Source organism: Sminthopsis crassicaudata, chromosome 1, assembly GCF_048593235.1.
Source record: "Sminthopsis crassicaudata isolate SCR6 chromosome 1, ASM4859323v1, whole genome shotgun sequence".
NCBI lineage: Eukaryota > Metazoa > Chordata > Mammalia > Dasyuromorphia > Dasyuridae > Sminthopsis > Sminthopsis crassicaudata.
In genome coordinates, this window is record NC_133617.1 from 465,338,011 (window position 1) to 465,358,733 (window position 20,723).

Sequence of the window (20,723 nt, forward strand, 5' to 3'; positions counted from 1 at the left end):
AGATGAAAACTGGGAATTGATGTAAGGGAAAAATTCCTAAAAATCTACTGAAGAGGTAGTAAGTTTCTCTCTTTTCAGAGATTTTGCAAAGGGTATCCTTTTTAAGATCCAAGTAGACCAGATGGCTTCTGACCTCCCTTCCAACTCTGAAATTCTGTAATTTGTTATTTTGTTTAGCTATATATTGTTCACTTCGGTGCTGTTAATTTCTTTAATTTAAAAAAATAGACTATCTTAATTTAGAACTTCAAACAAATCAAGCTGTGATGTAACAAACCATTTTATTTATATAAAGCAAAGAAATAAACCCTTTAACAAGAGAATCAGCTTACCTTGATGAAGGTGTACTGACATTTTAGTGCAAGATTACATGCCACAGTTACTAAAGTTCTATGTTCTGGGCTGTTACCAAACAAGTACTTTCACTTTCATACACAAAAAGTTTTTTGTTTTTTTTAAAAGGAATTTCCAGTGCAGCCAACTTATTTCATTGTTCTGCAGCCTACCACATAATATTGATACCCTGTTAATATTACTGATACACGTTCATGCACCTCCTGATTTCACTATTTTCAAAATGTTTAAGTCAGTGATCATAACTAAACATGATTCCCTATATCTTAAGGGCTTCAGAATTTTAAGGGAAACTTTGTGCTCTGTATTCCATATTTTCATTTTTGAAGAAGCATATTTTTTTTTTATCATACATTTTTAGCACAGAAGTAATCAAGTCATATGGTTACAATAAAGATCAATTTACCTTCTTTTAGAGATTTTTGCTTACTTTTGATTTTGACTTACTTCCAAGACTTACAATCTTATAATGACTGTAATAAAGGTCATCCTACAAGGACATGAGAGTAGAATCACTCTCTTGGAGAGTTTCTGATCACATTTAGAATCATATAACAAATGCAATAAAAACCATGTTACAAGGACATGATAACAGAAAACTCTCCTGGAGAGATTTTTAAAATTAAACACATTTCAATCCTTAATGATTGCAATAAAAGAGATACGTTAGAAGAATTACTCTCCTGGAGAGATTTTTGGACAAATTTACAAACCAGTAATTAACTGCAATTGTGATTTCTTTCTTTCTTTTTTTTTTTTTTTAAAGTAAAATTCCATGAAAAATATGAGATTAGAGAAGAGAAATGAGTAACATAACAGAGAAAAGCAAGAAAAGTTCTAAGAATGGAAAACTGTACATAACAGTCAAGTCTTTAAATGGTATCTGATAGAAGATATAGCATAAGGATTTAACAGAAAGAACTAGACTCACGTGGAATATAAATACTAAAAACACCATTCTTTAAAATGTCTTATTAATACAGTTTATGTATGTTTCAGACTTCACATTGTTTCATTCAATCAGATGCTTCCTGAATTTTAGATGTTACTGAAAATAAATGGATGGATTTTCTAAAATAATTCTCTTGTGAAAAATAATTTTATAATCATTGTGGTTTGGTTTACAGAATTCCAGCAATCATTAGTCATCTACAAAAGTTAATCGCCCAGGTCCCTCATTCTTCATCCATCTCCTGTATCTCTTCCAACGAGAGTCATTTGCCTTTTTCTTCTTTAGCTCCTCCTCTTGTTCCTGTTTGTAGAGCTGCACAGAAACACACAAAATGAGCAACAGCCTATTCCTGGGACCCCTTCCCAAATGAAGTGACTTCCCTAATCACAAATAGTAAGATACCAATTTAACTCAAAACTCTGATGTATCTATCAACATTCTGACATGAATGCCTCCTCCACACTTCCTTTGTATTTCTGATCATTTCGGGATCAATTAGATCTAATAAACTACAGAGCCACATAGCTTCCACTGTGAAGTAGTCTGATGCTGAGGTAGTATCTGAAGCCTTTGCAATTTATAATCCACCAGCCTAGCTTTTGAGAACCCAGGGTCTTAAAAATTGATCATAGTTAATTTAGCATGTTATAAAAAACTAATCTAGTTTGCAACAGATATATTTGTTTTAAAAGACTCTCTAACCAGAGATCACCAAGTACTTCCAAAGTACACTTTAGCATTGTAAATAAAATAAAGGCAAGGCTATTTTATAAAAGTAATTCCCTAGTAAGGGGAACATAAAACTTTCTAACTTTTCATATCAAGACTTTTGTCTTTTGTTCACTGATGGAACATGAAATCCAAATTTTAAAAGATTTAAACATTTTCTTTTTTCTTGGCTAAGTCATTAAAGAGGAACTATGCTTTTCCCACCACCAAACTAATAGTTTCTATGTTTAATTGATGACTTTTCTGTTTTAATTAGTGTAACAAAAATGGCACTTTTGAACAGTTTTTTTAAGTGCCCCCTTTTTTTTTTCCTGGCATAACTAAGTGTCCCTAATAAGACAAAGTATGAGAGACTAGAACTGAGATGTTTAACTACTTCAAAGGATAAGCTCAGAAAAATTCACTAATATATAAACAATGAGCTAATTATACCTTATTTTTAATCTATTTGTTAAACACATATTTAACATGCTAAAACATTCTACAATTCTACATTTCACTTGCTCTATACACTTAAAAGTTGAAATATATTCTTAATGTACATAATTTGCAATGTCCAGACTAGCTCTCTGGAGGATCTCTGGGCGAATCTTGGTCTTAGGTGGAGGAGTGAAAAAGGCAGGAGACCACTAAGAAGATCTGCTTCTGTCTCCTCTGTGTCTAAGTCCTTATCTGTGTCTTCTCTGTCAGTGTCTGGGTCTGAGCTCCAGCTTGAGCTCTCCTCTCCAGTCCTCTCAGCCCTTAAATACCTCAGTATGATAACATCATTACATTACACTAAATATATGCCAACTAGAGTGATTACATCATTATATCACACTAAGTATATGTGAACTAGAGAACATAAGTATCCTTGCTTCAAGTAAACATTATCCAGAAATTGGGAAACCACAAAATCACAGGTAATTCACTCAAATTAAGGTTTTGCTATGCTACATTCATATTTAAAATATACATTTATTCAACCACTTAAAACAATAGCATTCTAATGATCTCGGTTTATAGATGAAGAAACCGAGGATAGAGAAAATCACAGGTATTTTTCCAAGAAGAAAAAAAGCTTAATTAGTAGCATAATTCAACTCATAGGAATTAATGAAAAGACCAAAAGAGAGGTTGTAGAGAGAGAAGGCCCTGGGGTGTCCTTTGCATGGGGGATAAGATGTGAGCGATGATCCTGCAGAGTATACTGAGCAGAACTGTGCTCCAAAATGCTTGCTACTAATTAAGCTTTCTACTAATAAAATTTAAACTCCTACAGGTAACTGAAAACCTTTTACAAACTAGTTACAACTTTTTTTTTTTTTTGGAAGGTTTTATGCCCTTTACTCTTCTCCAAGAAGTTTATGCTACAACTAAACTAGCTTGCTTGATGATCCCGACTCCATGCCTTTGTACAACGTATGCCCCATACCTGGAATGTACTTCATCCTTATCTACAGCAGAGAATCCCTCACTACCCTTAAAGCTCAGGTCTAATGTCATTTCCTAACTAGCAACCATATCCTGATGCTCACAGCTATTTAGGGATTTGGCTTCAACTTCAAAACCACTTCTGAAGGCATTTTGTACATATTTTACAACTATTACTTTATATATATGCTATTTTCCCTAATAAAATCCAAGTTTCTTTGGGACAAGAGCTTTCCCTCTTTGTATCCAGAGGACACAGTGTTTGGCATATAGTAAGAGCTTAAGAAACACCTGATGAATGCAACTTTAACTTCTCAAGGAATAATTTAATGTAATTATCCATCTCTGGGTTTTCAGAAACACTATAAAGTATAGGCATACTTTTTAGAATCACTAACAAAATTTTTTAAAAATTTTAAATTTTTAAAAAAACACAGCAAGTACAAACCACTTCTTTCATTAACTCTGAAATGAAAAAATCATTGTTTTGACTACATTTTGTTAAAAATAAACATTTGATATCAGGTTCCAAAACTGATGCAGTTCAGATAAAGTGAATTAGGCCTGAAAAATCTGGTTAATTCACTTCCCTGTGCAAACTGTTAAGTAAGGCAGCTTCTATTTAACTGTTACAGTTTTGGTAACCATGAATGGCACAGAGAAATCAGACCAGAATGAATTTTTCAGAATCCTTTTGGCTGTTGGATAACACTATATGAAAACTGTTCTAAAATATTTGTAGTTAATCTTATAAAGAAAAAATATAGGTAGCAAAAGAAGTTGGTTTCGCGCCCCTCCCCCCCCAGCTCCTCACACACCTTCTTTTCCAATAGTTATTTCTTCCACATAGTGATTTTCCCTGTCTCAGTTTCAATATATCATGGGTTGGTATAAGAAAGTGAATGGGAACTTTGGGGGAATTTTGCAAACGCTGGTGATGATACGTGAAGACCAGCAGGCTACACAGAAACACTTAGAAACTCAGAAATGCATAAAATATATGTGTAGTATTGTATGACATCAATATGTTTTATCTTCTAATACTATAACTCCTCAGACTTTTTCTCTGGTACAAAAGGAGGTAAAAAAAATTTAAGGATTTTCTAATATGAAAGAGTGCAATGTCACTAACCCCTCAATGTGGCAGGGATAACTATACAGTTTAAGAAAATTAAGCATCTTTCTACTTATAATATGAAAGAATACATTAATTATCAAAGCAATTCAAATTACTCACTTCATAGTTCTCTCTTATCCACAGCTTCATTTGAAGAAAAGTTTCTTTCTGATGATCTTCTAAACTGTCAAACTGAGATTCTGACATTTTCATATATTTACGTATGAGATACAACCTCTCTTCTTCTCCGTACTCTTGACCTTTAATATTAAAATGATAAATCCACCGGCAATACCAGACTATGTATGCACACAGGTGATAAGGAGCTAAAATAATCTGAAATAGCAGAATATCACATACTTTAGGTTTCTGATAGCCTCCTTTTATATCTATTTTACTTTTTATAATGTTTTTGATGATATTTTCTTCCTCCTCACGGATTTCCTCCTTGGAACGTCTGTTTTTGCCTTTTTCTTTGGCTTTGTTAAGCAGCCCTTGCTGCTTGGCAATTTCAGTTGCTTGAATACGATACTTTGGCACCGTGGCTAAATATTTGATGGCCTCATTATAGCTACTCCACCAGCTGAAAAACTAGAAATATTTAACAAGGAAAATATAGTCACTTTTACTTGCATTTTATATGATTTTAAATCAAGCAACACAAAATTGTAACCTAAATCACCCATTCATCTCTATTAAACAGAAACAGTCTTGCACATATGGGAAGACAAAATTAAGACCAATTTCAAACATTCAAAAATGTTCATATATAAACAATGAGTGGCAGCAAGAACTTACCTTGATATGTTTTACAGCTACAAAACATTAACTGGCTTTCCCAAGTCACACACTTACATAAGTGACATAAGTGTTAAAGCTAAGATCTGAACCCAGATTCTCTAAATCTGAAGCTCTTTCCATTAAACCATATTGCCCCCAGAGAGTCTAGAGAAATAGAATAACAGTAATAACACTAACAATAAGAGCTAACATGCAGCACTTAGCTTATAATATATACCTTATTTCATTAAATACTTTCAAAAGGTTTGTAAAGTGATCCCTGCTTTAGAGAGGTTGGACTAGACCATGGTCATAGAATTAAGTGTGAGAAGCAGGACTTGAACAAGTTTCTCCCTTACTCCAAATCCAATACTCTTTCCATTACACCACTCTTCTTTCTCTTTTCTTCCCCGTATGGGAGAAAGAGGATAAAAGTAAAATAAGTATTAGATTTTTTCCAGCACACAAACAATTTCATTCTGTGGTGATAAGCATTCTCCCTTAAGGCTAAGATACTTTCAAAAATGTTCAACACAATGAACAAGCAGTTTTCACAAGAGGAAATATGAAATCGTGTTTCAAATCACCAAAAGTTTCAGAGACTAGTAAAAAAATGACCAAATATTCCAAACTACTGGAAGAGGCAATAGGACTACAGATCTACTAGTGAAGCTACAAAGTCATATTATTCTGGAGCATACCTAGAAATTATGCTGGAAAAGCCACAAAAATACATGTACTCCTTGGAAAGATTTTACATGATTTCACATGTATCATACTTCACATATGTCATTTACATATCATATTGCTTACCTTTCTCAATGGATCAGGGAGGGATTTTAGGGGAGAGAATTTGGAACTCAAATACATTTTTAAAAAATACTAAAAATAAACAAATGATAAAACTGGGAAAATATAAGATATCAATAATGTGTATAAGACTGTGTATACACACACACATCTTTCATTAGGAATGGGTAAACATTCAAGGAAGTAAAGGCACAGGGAAAGGCCTCATATATACAAAAATATTTACAACCTCATTTTTTATAGTAGCAAGAACTGACAGAAAAGTGGGTGGAGTCGTGAACTGATCCAACCATTGTGGAAAGCAGTTTGGAACTATGTCCAAAGGACTATAAAACCTCATACCCTTTGATCCAGCCATACCACTACTAGGTCTGTATTCCAAAGAGACCACATAAAAGGAAAAAGGACCTACATATACAAAAACATTTACGGTAGCCTTTTTCATGGTGGCAAAATATTGGAGCAACACTATGAGTGTAATGAAATACTATTGTGCAATAAGAAATGATGAACAGGCAGATTGAGAAAAACCTAGAAAGACTTGTACAAAATGATACAAAGTGAAATGAGCAGAACCAGAAAAAGTCCATACCAGTCTTAAATTTATTTTCTAAAGACATTAAAAAAAAAAAAAAAAGAACTGATGCAAATGAACAGAACCAAGAGAACATATATAGTAAGTCATTATTTGATGAACAATTAAGAATGACTTAAGATAGTCTCAGCAATGCAAAGATCCAAGACAATCCAGAAGAACTAATTTTAAAGCATACTTTCTGGTTCCAAAGAAAGAAATGATATTGTTTGAATACTGACCAAAGCATTTTCATTTTCTTTCTTCTATACATTTTATTTTATTCAAGTTTTTCTGTACAAAATGATTAATATGGTAATATTTTACATTATTATACATGTACAATGCATATCTGCTTATCATTTTGGGGGTGAGGAAATGGAGGAACAGAATTTGGAACTCAAAACTTTAAAAAAATGTTAAAAACTGTTTTAACTTGAAATTGGGGGAAAAAATGCATTAAAAAAAACTTTTATAAGCTTTATAAGCTTATAAACCAAGCAAAGAAAACAGAAAAGGAGTTGCTTCAAAACGAGGGTTTGGAATCACTGAAAAATTGTGACATATGTGTGCAATGGAATATTACCACACAGTAATAAAAAACAAAACAAAACACAAAGTTCTCCATGAAACCTTGCTTCTACCCTTCCAAGGTACTATCGAGGTGATTTAGGGTTCCCAGTGGCTATGTCATGAGACAAAATGCTGAAATTTTAAGTATGATTCCAACAACAGAATGACTTGGCTATCTTTGGATCAAGCCTAAGCAATTGAAGAGGCTCATAACCAGTATGCCAGTCACGTGGCAATGAAATTATTTGTATATGAACTTAGAACAAAGAAAAATATAAATAGATCCTTACAGTCTGATGTGGACCCAAACAGGCTTCCAAAATGATGGTAGAAAGATAGAAAAGAGGATAGAAGGTTCTAACAAACATGACTTTTAGACTATTTTTAAATATTAACTTGGAATTTGGTATTCTAAATGTGAGATCCTTGCCACAAATCCCAATGAATGAACATTAACTAGAGAAAACAAACTATATCCATCTTGACCCTCTAGCTACTAACAACAAATAGATGGAAGTTGTAGCTAAGTAGTAGGTTGGTTCATGGGTTCTTCCAAAAGAATCAAAATTTAAGTTGGCAGAGTTGGTTTTATTATGAAACATTGTTCCCTGGACATTTGATCATATCATATTGCAGTGCTCATGATAAGCATTTGTAAAATGACCTCTGTGGAAATAATTTTATGCAGCATGTGCAGCAATTATTTGCCACAAATAAACTGGCAGGGAAAGTTTTATGAAGAACTCAGCATATACACTCTGATACTCAGTGATGCAAAAGTGGAAATAAGTTAGGATGGAGAAAAGTAGGTTTCAGGAACAAAGAAAAAGGCAAAAGACCAGACCACACAGACATTTTATACCTGTGCATCATTAAAATATTTCATTGAAGAAGGAAATCTGTTAAGTACTAGAAATAGTGAAAACCAAGCAATAGCATAAATTTTTAATTGATTAAATTTTAACAAACAAAAGACTGATTGTTACTCACGTGGGTCAATCCCGAGTGAGCTGTTAATTATGTGGCCAATTTGTTAGAGCAAAGATGACAAAGCTAGGAGATCAAAATGAAAAAAAAGTTTGTTGTGAAAATTAAAAAACTCCATCCTGACCAATTTAGCTGCATTACTGACATGAAGGGGGAAAAAGGAATGGAATTTATTACAATTACTTCACATATAAGTTTAACCATTGTAAATAAATTGCCAGAGACTAAAATTATCTTATGAAACGGAAAAATACTAATGGGTATGGAGACAGAGTTAATCTCCCAAGGTCACTTAAGAATTATAAATCTAGCAAAAGACAGAAGGGATCTCACATGCAATTTGGTACATCATGCACTCCTTCAACTATCTACACTGTTGCCCATAGAATAAGATGAAAACTAAAGACAAGTAATAAAAATGTATGCAAAGATTTTTTGGTAACAAATTTTTGAAGAGCTACACCACACTTGTTCTCTAAGCAAACTATCTTGAATGTGTTTATATTCCACAGTGGAGCATATAATTTACCATCATACACCGACAAAAAGATATGGTGAATATAAGATCTTCCCTATTGCTTATTGAGGTTTATTATTTTTAAACTGATCTGGCAGAGCAAAACACTAAATTAAAATGTACTCTTTCAATATGATATCTTCCATGGCTATACCAAAAATTATGCAAGATTCCTTAATAGGTATATATAATATCAGAGACTCTTGGGAAGATTCCACTTATTTATATCTGTTGCCAATTCTACCTCAAAAAAGGTTTATATTCGAATGGGGGAGATTAAAATGGAAAAAAAAAAAAAAAGAAGTAACTAGAGTAGGGGGAAGGAAAGACCTGATGTTTGCCCTATGGACTTAATATTGAAGGAAACGGAGAAATTCCAAGAGGTGAGGAAGGAGTACATTTTCTGGCATTCCTATGCAGGAAAAAGGCACAAAGATGGGAGATGAATGTTTTGGCTGAGAAAAGAACAAGATCAGTTTGCCTACACTAAGAGTTTTGGGGGGAGGGACTGCATGTTTTAATAAGGCTGGAAAGATACTTTGGGAATGGGATGTAAAAATGCATTATTTTACTCTTCTCCAGGTAATTAATATGGTACACTCAGTTATGACATGATTTTTTTCCTTGAATTTTACTTATTACACAAAAACACAGAATGTTTGAGTGAAAGAGTTAAAGAATTATAATAATTATTCTAATAACCTAATAATCTTCTAACACACTAAGGTTTTCATTATGGTGGAAAGGTTCCTCTATTGCATTCCACAAAAGTGAGAATTAATGATCTTCACAGTACATTCCCTTAGAAGACATCACTTTCCAATTTTGACAATTTTAAATCATACAATTGCATTAACTATCCAAAGAAGAATTTATCATTTAAATTCTACCCAATATCTGAGAATGAGAGTTCCAAAAGAAACATGAAACATACCAATTACAATATCTTCATTAGCTATTAACTACTTTATTCTTTTTTTTTAAAGATACTTAAAAAAAAAAAAGTGACACAGCACAGCTAGACTCTAGATTAAAATCAACATGTCTTGCTTAAATTGTAACTTTGTTATGATTCAATTTTTAAAATTAGGTGACTTCAGCACTCATAATCTAGGACTAAAAAACACATTTCTATTATGGAAGTCAAATGGGAATGAGATTGCTAAATAAGATGTAGAACTAAATGACGCTTCAAAGGACACCTCATACAATCCCCTCATTTGACAGCTGTAGAAACTGAGACCCAAAAGGCTAAATGACTCGCTAAATGTCACACGCATAAGTATCAGAACAATGATTTGATAACTAGGTTCTCAGAGTACAGAACCTGAACCTTCTGAATTATATCACACTATCTCCTAGTTCTTAAATGGGAAGCTCCTGTTTTTCTGTTCCTAATTTCTTTTTAAATTCAAAACTAGCCTCAGACACTTAATACTTCCTGTCTGTGTGATTCTGGGGAAGTCACAATCTCAATTGCCTCAGCAAACAAATAGATAAATAAAAAATAGTACACTTCATGACTGATTTTCTTCTGTGCTCAGAAGAAAAAGTATTCTAAAAATATTTTAGGATGCATTTTTTAAAAGGAAAAAAGTATTAAATAAAATTACAATAAAAAAAAAACTGAGACAAGGAAATAGCTGTTTCAATATTATGAAATGAGCTCCTGAAAATAGTAACCATTTCCCCAAAGCAAATGAGTTTAGAAACTCAGTAACCCAAAACTTACATTTTTTAAGCTTCTTGTTAAAGACCCTAGTATTTGCAAAGGCATTTTGAAAGGCAACTTTCAATAGATTACACATATCAACGTAGTGGAAAAATTTTTCTTTAATGTAAATGGAAGAATGGCTTCTTACAGTATGCTAGATGCTTTAAAGGTATTGAGAAGGGTATGCAGATTTCCTGAAAGGGGTAACAGCTATACCTATAGACCTCCTAAAGAAAATATTCTAAATTAAAATGTGTAGAGGTTGTTAGTTATGCCAGAGATTGTTTTTCCCACCATTATTAGAAAAAAACATTTTCTACTTCTTAATGGAAATAGAAAAAACAAACTTGCTTAAATTTAGAATTTGGCTTTTAAAAAAAATTAAATTTAAATGGATGTTTTAATTATTATTATTTTTAATTCTGTCACAATTATCTGCCTAAAGATATACCACAACCCTGCTACAATCTTAACTCAGAAAAGATCTATCTTAGAAGATCGTATAATCCAATCTACTCATTTTACAGATAAGGAAGCTTAAGGACTCTTCTCTGTACCAAGCAAAATATCTTGACTTGCAATAATGATAAATTCATCTTTTTAGATGAAGGACCTAATGAGGATTTCTATTCAGGATCCGAGTCTCACTAAAAGAGAAGAATTAGCTGTTGGAATAGAATAGATGGGAATTTGGAGGGAGAGAGGAGTAATCAGGCTCAGAATGAGCTGAGGCAATTGAAGAAAGCTAATGACAGCAAAAAGGATAGGGTTTTTAGAAAAGCTTTGAGGGTAAGAGCAAAATCTGAGGAGTCACTTCTACTTGAGATGGATGAGACAATGAAAGTTACCTGGACAACAAAACCTACATCCTGGAGAAATACTTGAAGAATTAAGAAGTTAGGACTGCTATACCAATATCAAGTAATCTTTCAGAGACCAGAAAGAATAAGACCACTGATAATAATTCTGAAAAAAGGTCATTTTAAAAAGAGAAAAAAAGAATATAATCTGCAAAAAAAACAATAATAATAATAAATAAATAAATCAATGAACTTGATTTTGATTACTAAAAAAATTCTAGAATATACTTTTAGAAGGTTAGTGATCAAAAATAACAGCTTAACTTCATAAAACATGGTTATAAAAATTATAGATCAATGAAATATAAAATGTAATAAAGGCAGATTTTGGAAAAAAAAATCTATTACAGTTATAAAATGATTTTGGCAAAGCATTGGTTATTTTATGGAAAAGATGGAACTGCACAATAATACACTTAGGTGGCTCCAGAACTGATGGAAAGATCAGAACAAAAAGGAATCCTAATGGTTCCATGTCAATTTGGAAGTACAGCTCTAATAGAACACTCCAGAGAACAGTACATGGTACTATGTGGCTTAAAATTTTTATTACTAGGAGCAGCTATATGGCACAGGGCACTGACCCTGAAGTCAAGAGGACCCGAGTTCAAATCCAGCCTCAGACATTTAACATTTCCTAGCTGTGTGTGACCCTGGCCAAGTCACATAACCCTAATTGCTTTAGCAACAACAAAAATGTTAATACATTACTTAGTAATGTTAGTAATCTAACTTGGATAAAAGAATGGATGGCATTCTTATCCAACATGTAGATGACATAAAGAAAGATGCTAGTTAATGCACTAAACGACAATCAGGATCCTAAGAGATCTAGACAGGGTATAACTCTAGGATAAATGTAGTAAGATTAAATTTAATAAGGATTAATGGGGAAAAAAATCTCTTATTGAGATTCAAAACAACAAAATATAAGTAGAGGGAGGTGTACATAGCTAGACAGTAGTTTCTATGAAAAAGTAGCTAGGCAGAGGCACAATATGAATCAAGAGTATCATATATGATATATAATATGATTATACTGGTGATCTACATTTAAAAAGGCATAGCTTTTCAGTAATAAAGTGGTGATAGCTCCTCTATTCTACTGTAGTCAGAGCACATTTGTAACTTAACTATATTCAGTCTTCAAGTTCACATATAAGTACAATGAAAATCTAAAGAAGGTTCAAATAAGAACAAAGACATATAGAAGAGCCTCAATGTGATTAAAAAACAACAACAACAACAAACTCTGAGGATATTAAACCTGGAGAAGAAAAGACTGGGCAGTCAGGGAAGATTCTGACTATAAGAATTTGAACATAATACTTAAAAAGCAGTTTAACCAGAATGACCCGTAATGAATAACATTGGTCCTGAAAAATTGTTAAGGAGTTACCCATTCCTCTCAGTGTGGAAGGTGGTATAAATTATCAGACACAGCTATTTTGTTAGCTGGCTTTGTTTTTCTTGACAAAGAAGATTCATTGGGGCTGAAAGGGGAAAAGGGATACAAGCTTAAGGAGAAATAAGTATAGTGTTAAAAAACAAAAATAAAAAATAAAATTATTCTTTATAATTTAAAATATAATTTAAAAATTATAATTTAAAATATAACTTACACTCAATTAAATAGCTGGATAAATGAATCTTTCTTTCACAAAAGCAAAATTTAATCTAAAGTTGAATATAAATTTAATTGTATATACAATTTACACAGATACATTTAAGAATCTATTCCAAAACAAAACAATATTGTCTAACTGCTCAAAGAAAAAATTGTACCTGAAACATGGAGATAGCACACACAGTGACTAAAATGACAATTCTGACATCCACTTTAGGAGCTAACCGCCTACTGTAGTAGTGATAATAATGGCTGTAATACTCTTCAGGATGATCCAGCATATAATCATAATCTTTACGTGTTTCTTCATCCTACAAAATGCAAGATAGGACATATTATCAATTTAGACCTTCAACTATCTAAAATGTGAAATTTGGAACATTTTATAAACTGGTATAAGCATTGATTTTTCACTGATATAACAAAATTACTTTAAAATGTTAAAACTAAGCCTCTGTTAAAGTTGAATACTAAATACTGGGAATATGAAAATCAGTATTCCCCTGGAATTCAACATTATTAATTTCCTTAAGGCATCATAATGGATCTGAATTCAGAAGTTGGGTTTAAATTCCAACTATGCTTTTTTTTTATTCATCTGTTTATAATCAGATCCTTCAATATAATGCTCCTTGACAGCAGGGCAGTTTTCATTTTATTTTTTATCTCCAAAATACCACCAACCAACACATAGGAAGTGTTTATTAAAAATCTGTTGAATGGCTCTGGAGTTACCTGACTGGATTATTTTCACATCAAGTATTTTATCTATAAGGTCAAATTGACAGCCCAGTCCCTATGGGCTTCATAATGTAGACCATTCCTACGTAATGGACATCAGAACAAGTAGTTGGAATATTGACACTCTAAATGTTCACAAATAAAGAAAAAAAGTTTTAAGACTTTGAGAAATACTAATTAATTTCAAACAATAAAAGCAGCAGGGAACTGTGCAAAACTTGTACTGATTGGCAGCTTAGAAAATTATCAGAAACAGATTCCAAATACTGGGTTTTGCCCCTCAACTAACTTCTCACTTTGTTTATTAGCTTACAAAATATCCAGGATAAAGATACCAAACAAAACACACTACTACTGTTAATATTTTTTAAAAAAATAATTAAATAAAAAGTACCTTCTTTTATGGCTCCCTGCCCCCAAACTGGTACAAAAGAGTCTTTAATGCAAAGGTTGGCGTAAGAGAGGACTATGTTGAAAAATGTGGTTTGAGGGAAACCGGAAAGCATGGGGAAAAATGAAAGGAATTTTTTGGTGGGGAAAGAAATTCAGGGGGAAAACATACAAAACCTTTTTCTTGGTGGCCTTTACAATTCCAAAGTCCCTCTGTTAGTTTAGAAATGTAAGAATGTAGACTTTATTATATGAACAAACCCAAGTAAAATGTATCTTACAAGAGAGGCAGGGTAATAGAATGGATAGAGAACCCACCAAACTAGAGTCAAAAAGACTTAATGGTTCAAGAGCCAGCTCTGACACGTATGGCTGTCAAGCAGGACAAGTCATTTAACTTTAAGTTATAACTTCATCTTCCAAGCAGTCACTATTCAGGAAAACTCTCCTTTTCCAACCCCTAAAGATAGATTTAAAACAAACAAACAAACAAAAAAAAACACCCCTCAATTTCATTAGCATTAATTAAAAGCAGCATTCCATGGACTCTTCCCCCCCCCCACCCCAAACTGGGGTTAAGTGACTTGCCCAGGGTCACACAGCTAGGAAGTGTTAAGTGTCTGAGACCACATTTGAACTCGGGTCCTCCTGAATTCAAGGCTGGTGCTCTATCCACAGCGCCCCCTAGCTGCCCCTAAAAGCAGCATTCCAACACCAAAGTACAGTGATTTCCTTGCACGGTCAACTCAGAAAAGTAAGTGGTACAACTTTTATCATTGACAATTTATAGATAAGCAAAGTGGGGTTCAAAAAGTCCTACGATTGCGGTAAGTGGTCAAGATTTCAAAGAATTTGAGAACTGGAGGGGACTTGGGGACTTTCGCCCAGAATCCCCGGGCCTGTGAGTTGAGTGAAACAAGTCACTTAGGGTCTTTGTAAAATGAGGGATTGACAAGATCAGAAACTAACACACTGATGGAGGCCTGGAAGTCATCTCGTCTCCTCACGGCATTATTCTCCACTGGAGAAGGGAATGCTAAATCAATCCGGCATCGCTGCCAAGGAAACTCCAGAACAGTCTACAGGGTCACCGAGAGTTGGACATTGAACCGTTGAACAAAAATGGGCCCGGCACTGTGCTGAGCGCTTGGAGATAAAAGGGCAAAAAAGGCAAACAAACAAACAAACAAAAAAAGGTGTCTGCGCTTAAGTATTTCAGTGTATTGGGGAAAATATACATATAATGCATAGACAGAATAAACTGTAAGTAATCTCGGAGGGAAGGCATTAGCATTTGCGAGATTAAATTCCCAACTTCCGAGGTCCTCTTTTAGCTCCCCGGTGACAAGAAGTTTAGATGACTAGTTCCAGGGCCCGTGACTCCACATCCACTTTTTCCACCGCCCCGATAAACTCCTGGTTATTGTTGGCTCGAAATCGAGGATCCGACGAACCCATTTTGCAGGGAAGAAAACTGAGGCTTCGGGGAAGAAAGCGTTTGTGATTACACAGGATGAGGGGACAGGGCAGAAGCGCGAAAGGTTAGGCGGCCGGATAAGTTACACGATTTTCCGCGGCTCAGCCTCTTCCCAGGCGCCCCCCGTTCTCCCTCCGCAGCCCCGCCCTCGCCCCGGCCCCGGCTCACCTTGAGGGTCTCATAGGCAGTAGCCACCAGCAGGAAGGCCTCCTGCGCGCTTTGGAGGCTCTCGCCGTCAGCACCCTCGCGCCGCACAAGGTCCGGGTGGTGGCGGCGTGCGAGCTGCCGGTAGGCGCGTGCGATCTCCGCCTTGCCCGCGTTGCGGCTCACCCCGAGCACGTCGTAGCAGTTGTGCGAGCCGCAGTAGAGCCCCTCCACCAGCGCCCCGGCCCGGCCCGACAGCAGCAGCAGCGGCAGCAGCAGCAGCAGCCACTGCCGGCCCCCCGCCCCAGGCCAGGCGGCGGTCGGGGGAGGCAGGCGGCTGCAGCTGCAGGGTCCGCTCCCCTCATCCCGGCGCCCGGCGGGCGCCGCCGCCACCATCGCTGGCTTTCACGGCCCCGACTGGCTCCTGGCTCGGCGCTTTCCTTATGCGTTAGCAGCCACCTCCTCCATCGTTGGCTTCCACGGCCCGGACTTGGCTCCGGGCTCTGCGCTTCTTTTATACGTCAGCATCCCCCGCGGAAGGAGGGGGAAGGATCCACGTGGCGAGGCGGGACTTTCATGGCCTTAGCAACAGTTGTTAGAGGAGGAAAAACTTGTTCCCTCGCCCCGCCCTTACCCGTTGTAGTTCAGCTATGGAGTAGTAGAAAGATGTCTCCATCCCCCAGCAACAATTTGCCCCCCCTCCTCTTTCTAGTCTTTTTTGCACTTCATTCCCGCCCCTACCTCCTCGAGACGGACTAAGCAATTTAAGCTATTCCACGTGGCACTCCGTCTCCCACCGTGGCCGCGCCCCGTGTCGGAAGTGCTCGTCTAATTCTCTGGTCTCTGCCTCCTCCTGCCTTCGTCCCACCTAAAACCTTTTATAAGGAAACTTCCCTTCCCAAAGTTGGCTGGTACCTCCCCTCTGTGGCTTGTGTTTTACATATTTCATAGCAGGTTGGCTCAATCAATCCAGGAGATTTTTAAACAACAAACACGCATTCATGGGTCACCAGAGTGCCCGGCCTGGAGTGAGGAATACTGACCTTCCCGAGTTCAAATCTGGCTCAAACAAGCTGTGTGATCGAGGCAAGTTACTGAGACCTGCCTCAGTTTCCTTGTTTGTAAAACGAGCGTGCAACACATGTACCTACAACTACACAAGCACACACATGCATACAGTACAAATACATGTGTGTGCATGCATTTATATATTTATACATGTATATGTATGCACTATATAACAATACACATTTACATGCTACAATATCTACATGCAAAGGCATATATGCCTGTGTGTCAAATAATTAATTTAACCCCATTTATTCTAATCAGTCTGAGTTTAGTATGATTCTATAGGGATGGTGATCATAGTCTTGTCAACTAATATTAGTACATATTTTACATACTTATAGTTAGGGAAAATTCGATATGGTTAGATTCTTTCTTACATCAGTTTCCAGAAGTTTAAACTTAACTACAGGACGCTGACTAGAGGACCTCTAATCTTTTTTGCCTGGTGAGTAAAATGTCCCAGTAATATGGAAAGTCCTCCAGCTTCTTTTTGTCCCTCTCTGTTGTTCAACATGGCAGATGGCGGTGAGCACTTGCCCAACTTCACCTTGCCCATCCTATAATCATTAGCATGAGCCCTGCCTATTTTTCAATCTATTTTAGATGCTTTCTATTATTGCAATCTATTTCTATTTCTATTTCTATTTCTATTTCTATTTCTATTTCTCATTAGTCTTAGACCAAATGGAGGTTCAAGGAATTATTATATATATATATATATATATATATACACATACACATAGAGGTAAAGAACTTCCAGGAAGTTAGAAACTTCAGTAACTGGAATGTTCCCCTCCTCCTAACGTTAATGAAGAATGCAGTTAAGCTTGAAATCATGAGTTAACACAATTACTGGGGGTATTGTGAACTTTAAATGAGACTGAGTCCCTAGAAACTAATAACATGCTTCAAAGAGTTAGATCATAGAAAACGGAAACCAGAGTTGGTTACGGAGCACTGGTTTTCATAGTACCATTGTTTTAAGATATATAAGCACTATGATTTCTCTCATTAAACGACTCTGTAGAGTTATCAGCAACCCCATCTCCTTATTTTCAACTGCCACTAGCTCATTTGTTGTGCTGGCCGCAGCGCAACATGATCCTAGCTAGGGCTCACATACCCTCTCAGTGGTCTTTAAAAAGATTTAGAAACATATGCACTTAATGGGGCAGTTATGGAAAGGAATAGCTCAAGAAATCAGGCCTTGTTACCTCCACCCAAGTTGAACCTAATGTCTTGCAATAACTACGTTACATCTCAAAATACATCTCCAGGAAAGTATTTTTTTTGGAAACTTCATATATTGTGTTCAGGGTCCATAGCCCTTGAGTCTTATTACAAGGGTCTCTTGGGGCACTTTGAGAGTATTCCCTTCCTGTACCATTCCAGTGAGTGTTTTCCACTTTTGAACAATTCATGATGAAAACAGTCCTCTGTCCTTCTGTATCTAAGTGGGATGTTTCCTGTTCATGTTAGCACTTCTCATGCTGTGTTGAGTTTGAAGGGGTTCTCACATTGTCCCTTGCTTATCTTTTCATCTATACATGAAATTCCCCCAAGTTTGGTTCTCAAAAAAAAAAAAAAAAAGATTCCCAGAAGAGGGGGACTGAGTCAACTGCTCCTAGTTCACAAAGCTGTGAGGAGGGAGAGGGGTTCAGCAATGACAGCTAAGGGAAAGGAAAATTATAGAAGCTCCACTGTATGCAAGCCCAGCTTCAAAGTCCATTGGTGAGTGGCTCTCTCCACATTGGTGGAGGTGAAAGCCCTGCCCTGCATGAGGGGCAAGAGAGCTCATCCTTCAGTTTTTCTTCAGAAAAACTCTTTTGGCTTCCAGGTTCTAGAAGGAAGATGGAAGAAGATTAGCCCACTTCAGATTGCTGAAGAAAAAGTTTGTGAAGAAAAAAGGAGCAGCAGTCTCCAACATATATATCCTTGTCCCCAGTTTGCTACTTTAAGGACTTTGGGGAATTTTCCCTTGCGTGAAATCTTTGCTTTGTTTGAGTTATCTCAATCCTGATCAAAAAAATTCCTTCACTCCTAATATATAAGCTCATACATATTTGGTTTCTGTTTTGCTACCAATGTGGATAAATGGGTTTCTTGGCTATTCGTGGAACTAGTATTTAGTGGGAAAGAGAACAAACTTGGAATTTGCTGCACTTCCACCCCAATAATGGCACAGGGATCAGCAAGTAACTTGAACCTGATCATATCTTCCCTAGACTAACATTATTTAAAGAATCAGATAAGCATAATTCTAGACTAGTACTTCTCTCTGAGGGCAGCAGAGTGACTCCACTCTCCTGCTTCCTCTCCAGGAAGGAATTAAATTCTCCCTTAGTGAAAGGGAATGGAGTAGGGTGAGGGAAGAGGTTAGAGATGTCAATTCTGCCTTCCTTCCCCATGCTACATGTAAGGGAGAGCCCACCCTTATACATAGAGGCTTTTCTACATTATAAAGATGTTTTTAAGCCATGAGATGAAGTCAAGGTCTGTTTAGATAATACACAGTATGTCATTGGCGGTGATTAAGCAAGAAATCACAAAGTGGAAGACAAAGTTCTAAGAGAATAGAAAAGTCTCATGCTAAAAATCCCTAAAACTTTGTTATGAATTAGTGACATGTTCTTGTTAGGTCTCTGGAAATATTAGCAAGTTTTCCTTCAGAGAAATAAAGGTAATTCTAAACACTAAAATTCTATTATACCTCAGGGCTCCTTTTCAGGCTATTTTGTCATCTTTTGATCAGTTGGAAAAAAAAAGTTGTTATGGTCTATTCAAATAATATCTCTTTAAAAACCTTTCATAGCAAGGAAAAACTTGCAAGACAAAATAGTTTTTCTCTACCATAGAGCTTCGGAAGTAGATTGAGAATCTGGAGAAAGAAAGTTCAGGAAATTCTGTGCCTCCCCAGACAATCAAACCTGCTTAGTCTGTGTTTAGTTTGTAGGACTCCATGTCATTCTGACCTGGCATTGAACCTTCCTAAAAGCCAGCCAGCAGACCCGTGAAGGCTGGGAATAGATGCTGGAATGGAAAGGAACAGATATGCTGGAATGGAATGGTAAACAGGCTGGATAGGAGGAGAGACGTTTGTCTGAGAATGTTAAAGTTTCTCCTTGAACCCTAAATTCACTGATTTATTTATACCCTGATTGATTTATCTACTTTTTGTTTTCCTTTTGTTTCCTTGCAACTTTGTGGTTTTAGAGCTTAAAAGAGAAGGCTTAGCAAAATAAAATGTCTTGACCACTAGCACTGGTGTTTTCTCCTTTTCTTGCTTTCATGGTCTCTGTGAAAGCTAATACAGCTGGACTGTCATTTGGCATTTCATAAAATTCTATCCTTCTAAGATCTTGTTTTTCAGTACTTCACTCTTTGTATACCAGGCCCTTCTGTCTTCATTTATTTCTTAAAATCTGTCCAAGTTCATGTTCATTGTTTCTATGATACTATGTCATCCTCTGCAATCTCCATCTCCTTTTGCCTTTAATCTTCCCAAAATCAGGGTCTTTTCCAATGTTGCCAAAATATTTCAGCTTTATTTTCTGTATTTGGCCTACCAGTAAATAGCCTGAATTAATTTCTTTTAAGTATTGTCTAATTGATCTTTTTCTTGTCTGAGAAATTCTCAAAAGTCTTCTTTGATACCACAGTTAAAAAGCATTTCCTTATAGTCCAACTCTCACAGTCATATGTTGCTACTGAAAAAAACATAACTTTGATTATATGAACCTTGGGTAATGGCATGGAAACTTCATCAATATTTGTATGTTTAAAAATTTCAAATATGTATATGTATACACACAACTGAACTAATACATGATAAAGATAAAAATGAAGATAGAAACTAAACAGGATAATATAAAAATAAAATATTTTAATTAAAT

The 20,723-nt window shown here is 35.8% G+C and overlaps 1 protein-coding gene across 1 annotated transcript; it reads right to left on the reverse strand.

The window, feature by feature from the left end:
• Positions 1 to 1,314: 1,314 nt before the first annotated feature.
• Positions 1,315 to 16,246, reverse strand: DNAJC25 (DnaJ heat shock protein family (Hsp40) member C25). Its single transcript, XM_074280882.1, has 4 exons — positions 15,784 to 16,246; positions 13,166 to 13,318; positions 4,686 to 5,156; positions 1,315 to 1,618 (listed from the first exon to the last, which is right to left on the reverse strand). The coding sequence occupies exons 1-4, from the start codon at positions 16,153 to 16,155 to the stop codon at positions 1,496 to 1,498; spliced, it is 1,119 nt and encodes a 372-aa protein (XP_074136983.1). The 5' UTR covers positions 16,156 to 16,246; the 3' UTR covers positions 1,315 to 1,495.
• Positions 16,247 to 20,723: the final 4,477 nt, after the last annotated feature.